Source organism: Entelurus aequoreus, linkage group LG10, assembly GCF_033978785.1.
Source record: "Entelurus aequoreus isolate RoL-2023_Sb linkage group LG10, RoL_Eaeq_v1.1, whole genome shotgun sequence".
Taxonomy (NCBI): domain Eukaryota; kingdom Metazoa; phylum Chordata; class Actinopteri; order Syngnathiformes; family Syngnathidae; genus Entelurus; species Entelurus aequoreus.
The window spans coordinates 69,673,783-69,683,782 of NC_084740.1; the positions used below are offsets into that span (position 1 = coordinate 69,673,783).

Genomic DNA, 10,000 nt, shown 5'->3' on the forward strand with positions numbered 1-10,000 from the left:
ATATATATATACATACATATACATATATATACATACATACATATATATATATATATATATATATACATACATATATATATATACATATATATATACATATATACATATATACATGTATACATATATATATATATATATATATATATATATATATATATATATATATATATATATATATATATATATATATATATATATATATATATATATATATATATATATAGTTTTTTTACTCTTCTGGGGTCACTTGTAAGTATGCATTCATTTTAGTTTGTTGCTGTACTCAGGAAGTTGTCTTCGGTTGAATGTGCCAGTCTTGTCTTTTGTTGAGTCCTACAAAGTGTTAATACTGTAAGTATTGAACTTATTAACACCAGCTGTTTGTTTGCTACATGCATCATAGTTGTAGGTTTTATTAACAAATTTGCAGGGGTTGAAAATCGCCATGTAAAATCACCAATGCTAATCAGCAGCATGCATATGGCATATCCAATGTATAAGAGCATCAAGCTAGCGCATTTTGAAAAGTGTAGCCTTGGTTTTGAGTGCCTTCTATCAGTGCACTACGAATGCGCCTGTTTTCCCGCCAAGTGCTTGCTTGAGTCGGCAACCTTACGTGACGTCAAACATAAGTAAGGTTTTTAGGTGAATCGATTGTACCTATAAAAGTACTAAATTGGGTACCTATCCCTAACTGGGAGAAAAAAAGTAATTATAATCATGAAAAGCAGAACAAATATGTTTGGAAATGGAATTACTTTTTATGTTTTTTGGAGGGGAGAATGGGTCACAGCAGCACCCGCTGCTCGTTGAGAAGAGGAGTACATTCTTTCATGTTAGAGTCTGAGAAAGTAAAGAACAAAATAATCTAAATCAGAGGGTCTGAATAGAATAAAAATATTGCAACAAAGTCGCTAGGTTGGCAACACTGATCCCTCCTGCTACATCTTCTTACTCTCTGGCAGACCAGTTTTATTATAAGCCAGGGCAGCTCAGTCCTAATTTAAGGACTGCACGGTAAAGACTAAGCCACTATGAAAGTTGTGATCCGCGCCAGTCCTTATCGGTCCTAATCGAAGATGTGCCACCAGGTTCCGACCAATGGCACAACGGCGATTGCGCCGAGCTCAGCAACACCACGTGGCTGCAGTACCGCCAGCAGCGCCTCCAGCTGCAGGTCCAGTTCCTGCTGCTGACCCGCCAGAACCCGGAGTGTGCTAAGACCTTCGGGGAGGATTCTCTGGGCAAAGAGAACTACTTTAACGCGTCAAAGCCCACTAAAGTCATCATACATGGATACAGGTGAGCGCTAAAGCTAATATCGAAACCAAATAAATACAATAAATAATAAATATGAATTATATATAGTTAGTGTGGTCAGATGGAAAATTATCGTACAAAAACATGAAAATATTCATACGATTATTTTGTTGATAACTGTAAATTGTCCACGATGTTTAGAAATCACGTACGTTATTATTTCAAAGGCTTTGGATTATTTTCGATTAGTTTTTTTTTGGATCGTTATTTGGTTTGTAAAAGACTAAATCGTCTCCAATCTTTTAATACCGGATGATATGTTTGTTTGGTTTGTTGACAACTTCAAATTGTGTGCAATGTTTACAAAAATATGTACGTTATGTTAATTTTAAAGGCCGCACACAAATTTTCTCCGATGTTACAAAACGTTGCTACGGAATTGTCTTTAACATTGAAAAAAAATACGTACAAAAACATGAAAATACACATTTTGTTGATGACTGTAAATTGTCTACGATGTTTACAAATCACGTACGTTATTATTTCAAAAACTTTGGATTATTTTCGATTTGTATGTTTGGATCGTTATTCGGTTTGTTAAAGACTCAAAATCATCTCCGATCTATACAACTTTATGTTTGTTAGGTTTGTTCATGACTTCAAATTGTGTACAATGTTTACAAAAACATGTACGTTATGTTCGTTTTAAAGACCGCACCCTCATTTTTATCCGATGTTACAAAGCGTTGTTACGGAATTGTCTTCAACGTTGAAAAAAAACACGTAAAAAAACATGAAAATACACATTTTGTTGATGACAAAAACGATGTTTACAAATCACGTACGTTATTATTTCAAAGTCTTTCGATTGTTTTCAACTTGTTTTTTTATTTTTATCGTTATTCGGTTTGTTAAAGACTAAATCGTCTCCGATCTTTCCAAATTTATGTTCGGTTTGTTGACGACTTCAAATTGAGTGCAATGTTTACAAAAACATGTACGTCATAGTTTTAAAGACCGTACCCTCATTTTCTCCGATGTTACAAAACGTTGTTACGGAATTGTTTTCAACGTTGAGAAAAACCACATACAAAAACATGAAAATACACATTTTGTTGATGACTGTAAATTGTCTATGATGTTTACAAATCACGTACGTTATTATTTCAAAGGCTTTGGGTTGTTTTCGACTTGTTTTTTTGGATCGTTAATTTGTTTGTTAAAGACTCTAAATCGTCTCCGATCTTTACAAATGTATGTTTGTTAGGTTCATTGACGACTTCAAATTGTGTGCAATGTTTACAAAAACATGTACGTTATGTTCGTTTTAAAGACCGTACCCTAATTTTGTCCGATGTTACAAAACATTGCAATGGAATTATCTTCAACATTGGGAAAAAAACACGTACAAAAACATGAAAATACACATTTTGTTGATGACTGCAGACTGCAAATTGTCTACGATGTTTACAAATCACGTACGTTATTATTTCAAAGGCTTTCGATTGTATTCGACTTGTTTGTTTGGATCATTTTTGGTTTGTTAAAGACTCTAAATCATCTCCGATCTTTACAAATTAATGTTTGTTAGGTTTGTAGATGACTTTAAATTGTGTGAAATGTTTACAAAAACATGTACTTTATGTTCGTTTTAAAGATCGCACCCTCACTTTCTCCGATGTTACAAAACGTTGTTACGACATTGTCTTCAGCGTTGAAAAAAAACACGTACAAAACCTGAAAGTACACATTTTGTTGATGATTGTAAATTGTCTCCGATGTTTACAAATCATGTGCGTTATTATTTTAAAGGCTTTGGAATATTTATTTATTTGTATCGTTATTTGGTTTGTTAAAGACTCTAAACCTTCTCCGATCTTTACAAATTAATGTTTGTTAGGTTTGTTGACGACTTCAAACTGTGTGCAATGTTTACAAAAACATATACATCGTTTTAAAGACCGCACCCTATTTTTCTCCGATGTTAGAAAACGTTGTTACGACATTGTCTTCAACGTTGACAAAAAACAAGTACAAAAACATGAAAATACACATTTTGTTGATGACTGCAGACTGCAAATTGTCTACGATGTTTACAAATCACGTACGTTATTATTTCAAAGGCTTTCGATTGTTTTCGACTTGTTTGTTTGGATCATTTTTGGTTTGTTAAAGACTCTAAATCATCTACGATCTTTACAAATTAATGTTTGTTAGGTTTGTAGATGACTTTAAATTGTGTGCAATGTTTACAAAAAGATGTACTTTATGTTCGTTTTAAAGACCGCACCCTCACTTTCTCCGATGTTACAAAACGTTGTTACGACATTGTCTTCAACGTTGAAAAAAAACACGCACAAAAACCTGAAAATACACATTTTGTTGATGACTGTAAATTGTGTGCGATATTTACAAATCATGTGCGTTATTATTTTAAAAGCTTTGGATTATTTATTTATTTTTATCGTTATTTGGTTTGTTAAAGACTCTAAACCTTCTCCGATCTTTACAAATTAATGTTTGTTAGGTTTGTTGACGACTTCAAACTGTGTGCAATGTTTACAAAAACATATACATCGTTTTAAAGACCGCACCCTATTTTTCTCCGATGTTAGAAAACGTTGTTACGACATTGTCTTCAACGTTGACAAAAAAACACGTACAAAAACATGAAAATACACATTTTGTTGATGACTGCAGACTGCAAATTGTCTATGATGTTTACAAATCACGTACGTTATTATTTCAAAGGCTTTCGATTGTTTTCGACTTGTTTGTTTGGATCATTTTTGGTTTGTTAAAGACTCTAAATCATCTACGATCTTTACAAATTAATGTTTGTTAGGTTTGTAGATGACTTTAAATTGTGTGCAATGTTTACAAAAAGATGTACTTTATGTTCGTTTTAAAGACAGCACCCTCACTTTCTCCGATGTTACAAAACGTTGTTACGACATTGTCTTCAACGTTGAAAAAAAACACGCACAAAAACCTGAAAATACACATTTTGTTGATGACTGTAAATTGTCTAAGATGTTTACAAATCATGTGCGTTATTATTTTAAAAGCTTTGGATTATTTATTTATTTTTATCGTTATTTGGTTTGTTAAAGACTCTAAACCTTCTCCGATGTTCACAAATTAATGTTTGTTAGGTTTGTTGACAACTTCAAACTGTGCGCAATGTTTACAAAAACATATACATCGTTTTAAAGGCCGCACCCTCATTTTCTCCGATGTTAGAAAACGTTGTTACGACATTGTCTTCAACGTTGACAAAAAACAAGTACAAAAACATGAAAATACACATTTTGTTGATGACTGCAGACTGCAAATTGTCTACGATGTTTACAAATCACGTACGTTTGAATTTCAAAGGCTTTCGATTGTTTTCGACTTGTTTGTTTGGATCATTTTTGGTTTGTTAAAGACTCTAAATCATCTCCGATCTTTACAAATTAATGTTTGTTAGGTTTGTAGATGACTTTAAATTGTGTGCAATGTTTACAAAAACATGTACTTTATGTTCGTTTTAAAGACCGCACCCTCACTTTCTCCGATGTGACAAAACGTTGTTACGACATTGTCCTCAACGTTGAAAAAAAACACGTACTAAAACCTGAAAATACACATTTTGTTGATGACTGTAAATTGTCTTCGATGTTTACAAATCATGTGCGTTATTATTTTAAAGGCTTTGGATTATTTATTTACAGTATTTATTTTTATCGTTATTTGGTTTGTTAAAGACTCTAAACCTTCTCCGATCTTTACAAATTAATGTTTGTTAGGTTTGTTGACGACTTCAAACTGTGCGCAATGTTTACAAAAACATATACATCGTTTTACAGGCCGCACCCTCATTTTCTCCGATGTTAGAAAACGTTGTTACGACATTGTCTTCAACGTTAACAAAAAACACGTGCCAAAACATGAAAATACACATTTTGTTGATGACCGTAAATTGTCTACGATGTTTACAAAAACATGTACGTTATGTTCGTTTTAAAGACTGCACACTAATTTTGTCCGGTGTTACAAAACGTTGCTACGGAATTGTCTTCAACGTTAAAAAAAAAACACGTACGAAAACAAGAAAATACATATTTTGTTGATGACTGTAAAATGTCGTGTTGTGTGTTGTGTGGTGTGTGGTGTGTGGTGTGTGGTGTGTGTGTGTGTGTGTGTGTGTGTGTGTGTGTGTGTGTGTGTGTGTGTGTGTGTGTGCAGGGCGATGGGCAGCAAGCCGTCATGGGCCGGGCAGCTGGCCCACGCCCTCCTGGGGGTGCAGGATGTCAATGTTGTGATGGTGGACTGGGTCTACGGCGCCTCCTTCGCCTACAACCTGGTGGTGGAGAACTACAAGGAGGTGGCGCTGCAGATCTCCGTGCTCATCAACCTGCTGCAGGTCCGACACGCCGCACGCAGGTTTAGGTCTTCCTTGTCACCGGCTTTGTTTTCCGGTCCGACAGAAACAGGGATGCGCCCTGGAGTCCTTCCACCTAATAGGGGTCAGTCTGGGGGCCCACGTCGCCGGCTTCGTGGGGACCCTTTTTGAGGGGAAAATCGGAAGAATCACCGGTGAGTTTTCCGATATTTCGAATTAAAAAGGACTTCTTAGATGTTGGCGTTACCTTGCTGTCGTCCAGCTCTGGACCCGGCGGGCCCCATGTTCAAAGGAGCCGACACTTACGACCGATTGGACCCGTCTGACGCTCAGTTTGTGGACGCCATACACACAGACTCTGACTGTAAGACAAGCAGGCATTGTGGGGTCCTTGAACGCAACACCACTGACGCGTTCATGTTCGTCAGACTTTGGCATCTCCATCCCTGTCGGCCATGTTGACTTCTTCCTGAACGGGGGCAAGGACCAGACAGGATGTGCGCGCTCCCACTTCGCCTCCAGTGAGTCCCGCCAACACTCAACCGTGTGTGTGTGTGTGTGTGCGTGTGTGTGTGTTCTTCTATTTCTACCCTTCTTGAGAAATCAACAAAGAAAGGTACCTTCCATATGAGGACCGGTGAACAAGTTGGGACCGAAGTCATGGTCCCAATACGGAAAACCATTGCATCTAATAGAGAATGTCTCATTTGCACCCCTGGTGGTGAAATCTATCAAAATGAGGGTGGTCCCAAAAAGGAGGGATTTTTCAAATTGACTGTGTGTCGGTTTTAAAAGTGCTCCCCCTTTGGTCAACGTATGAAATAACAAGTGTGTGTAAGAAATTGAAAGGCGCACCCTCTGGTCAAAATGTATTTTAAAAAATTAAATAAATATGCATATAGAGACATACTGTAATAACTTGAAGTAAATAATAAAGATTGAAAACCAATTACAAACAAAAAATTCCCCAAAAATTAATTAACTAAGAGCAGTCTTTTTCTCACAATGTGTCGACTTTTTTCTTGTAAAATTGGGAACAATTTCTCATATTCTTTCTGTTTCTGTAATATTGCAATCATTTCTTGTAAAATTTTTACTTTTTTATGTTAAATTCTTACTTTTTAATGAAAAATGGTGACATTTGTCATATAAAATTCGGACTTTTATCACAGCATTGCAAAACATTTTGTTGTTCTTGTAAAATACTGACATTTTTGTAGTAAAATGATGGCTTTTGTCATAATTTTTCCAAGTAAAATTTGTATTATTATTATGATAATATTGCTAACATGTTAAAGTTTTCTTATAAACTTGTGACTTTTGTCAAATAAAATTACGACTATTTTCATAAAATTGCCAAAATGTTAAGCTTTTCTTGTAAAATTGCGACTGTTATTGAGTAAAATTCCAACTTTTATCGTAATATTGCACAAATTTTCAGTTTTTCTTGTAAAATGTTGACATGCGTTGAGTAAAATTACGACTTTTATTATAATACCGCCAAAGTTCTAAGTTTTTCTTGTGAAATTGTGACCTTTTTCTTGTGAAATTCCAACTCGTTTTTCACAACAAGCTTTTTTATATTTACACAGTATGTATATATTATTAATGTTGTAAATACACATCTTTATATATCTAGAAAGTGTGGTCCTAAAGAGGTAGGCATTTTTTTCGGAGGTCTCAAAAAGGTAACAAATACAAGAATGTGTGTGTATGTCTGTGTGTTCTTGTATTTCTACCCTTCTTGAGACATCAACAAGGAAAATTACCTTCCATATGAGGACCGGTGAACAAGTTAGGACCGAAGTCATGGTCCCAATACGGAAAACCATTGCATCTAATAGAAAGCCAAATACTAGAGTCCGTGAACATTGCTCCAAAGTCAGGATTTTTTGCTGATTGAATGGGCATACAAAAGTAAACATTGACAGGTGCAAAGACAGCAATATTTGATAACACAAGACGGCAGCTAAAGAAGGACTTCCATATTCATCCCCGAAAAAACCCACCAGATGAACGGTTGATTTTACGACTTCCGGTGCTGACGTAAGACAACCCACGTCCCATATGTGACCATAGGATGAACAAATACACTACGCTACTAAGACTATAGTGGCCATTAACAGTTATCTTCTATAGCTGGGTTGCCTAAAGTGCGGCACAGGGGCCATCTGTGGTCCGTGACTCGTATGTCATCGGCCTTGAGCACATTACAAAAAAATAGAGATCTCATTTGCACCCCTGGTGGTGAAATCTGTCAAAATTCAGGTGGTCCCAAAAAGGAGGGATTTTTCAAATTGACTGTGTCGGTTTTTAAAATGTTCCCCTTCTGGTCTACATATGAAATAACAAGTGTGTGTAAAAATTTGAAGTGCTCCCCCTCTGGCCAACATATGTAATAACAAGCGTGTGTAAGAAATTAAAATGCGCCCCCTTTGGCCAAAATTAATAAAAGATCAAATTTAAAAAATATACATATATATAGAGACATACTGTAATAACATACATTTGAAGTAAATAATAAAGATTAAAAAAATTTACAAACCAAAAACTAAAAGCTTACCTTTTTTATATTTACATAGTATGTATATATTATTAATGTTGTAAATACAAATCTTTATATATCTAAAAAGGGTGGTCCTAAAAATGCAAGGCCTTTTTTGCTGGTCTCAAGAAGGTAGTAAATACAAGAATAAATGTGTGTGTGTGTGTGTGTGTGTGTAAGCTCTGGGCTTCTTCCCAGTGTACGGCTATGTGATCTGCGACCACATGAGGGCAGTGCACGTCTACATGAGCGCCCTGAACGGCTCCTGCCCGCTGACTGGGATCCCGTGCTCCAGTTACGACGACTTCCTGAAGGGGCGCTGCGTCAACTGTGACGCCTTCAAGGGGCGGTGCCCCGCCATTGGTGAGCCAAGTCAACTTATCTAAAATGTTTATTATTTTATTTTATGAATATAATTATTATTATTACAACTGTAATGTAAATCACAAATATATAAAAAATATATATTTTTAAATTATTATAATTATAAAAAAATATAAACAGCATGATTTTTAAGTAAATAAAAAAATATTGTGAATGTTTTTAGGTGAAAATCAAAGTACAATTAATATATTTTTTTTAATACAAACATGATTTTTTAATTAATGAGAAAAATAATTCAGAATGTTCAAATGAAAAACGTTTTTTAAAATGTTTTTATAAAATATAAAAATTATTTTAAGTAAATTAAAAAACATTTAGAATGTTATAAATGAAAATCTATGTAAATGTAATATTCTTATAACATCTATACATGATTTTAAGTCCATTTTAAAAATCAGTTAGAATGTTATAATTGACAAAAGTAAATTAAATATTTTTTATCAAATGTGTACATTTTTTAAAGTAAATTTAAAAAATGATTTAGAATGTTGTAATTGAAAATCAAAGTAAGTTAAATATTGTTATGAAATGTAGACGTTATTTTAAGTAAATGTAAAAAATCATTCAGAATGTTATTGAAAATCAAAGTAAATTGTATATTTTTTATGAATATACAAACATGATTTTAAATAAATACAAAAAAAAATCATTTAGAATTTTAGAATTTAAAATTTAAGTAAATTAGATATTTATATACAATTTTAATATGGTTTTAGGTGAATATAAAAATTCATTCAGAATGTTATAATTGAAAATCAAAGTAAATTAGATATTTTTATAAGATATAAACATGATTTTAAGTACATTTAAAAAAATCATTTATAATGTTACAATTGAAAATCAATGTAAATTAACAATTTTTTAAGAAATAAAAACATGATTTTGGGTAAATATAAAAAATCTTTCAGAATGTTATAATTGAAAATCTAAGTAATATAAATATTTTTATAACATATAAACATGATTTTAAATAATAATTTATAATGTTACAACGGAAAATTTAAGTAAATTAACAATTTTTATGAAATAAAAACATGATTTTGGGTAAATATAAAAAAATCATTCAGAATGTTATAATTGAAAATCTAAGTAATATAAATATTTTTAATAAACATGATTTTAAGTACATTTTAAAAAATGGTTTGGAATGTTATAATTTAAAATCAAAGTAAATTAAATATTTGTATAAAATATAAACATGATTTTAAGTAAATTTAAAAAAAATCATTTATGTCACAAGTGAAAATCAAAGTAAATGAACAACTTTTCTAAAATAAAAATATCAGTTTAGCTCAATATAAAAATATCCTTCAAAATGTAATAATTTATCATCAAAGTAAGTTAAATATTTTTATAAAATACAAACATGATTTTAAGTACATTTTAAAAAATCATTTAAAATGTAATTGAAATTCAAAGAAAAT

At 32.9% G+C, this 10,000-nt stretch overlaps 1 protein-coding gene across 2 annotated transcripts in view; it reads left to right on the top strand.

Moving 5' to 3' along the window:
* The window catches only part of pla1a (phospholipase A1 member A), a 24,576-nt gene that overhangs the window by 3,817 nt on the left and 10,759 nt on the right, over nt 1-10,000 (top strand). For both annotated transcript variants that reach the window (XM_062061541.1, XM_062061542.1), the window contains exons 2-7: nt 1,092-1,302; nt 5,491-5,668; nt 5,733-5,841; nt 5,910-6,011; nt 6,076-6,168; nt 8,391-8,555. In XM_062061541.1, coding sequence (XP_061917525.1) covers nt 1,092-1,302; nt 5,491-5,668; nt 5,733-5,841; nt 5,910-6,011; nt 6,076-6,168; nt 8,391-8,555 — 858 coding nt within the window. The remainder of the gene's footprint in view (nt 1-1,091; nt 1,303-5,490; nt 5,669-5,732; nt 5,842-5,909; nt 6,012-6,075; nt 6,169-8,390; nt 8,556-10,000) is intronic.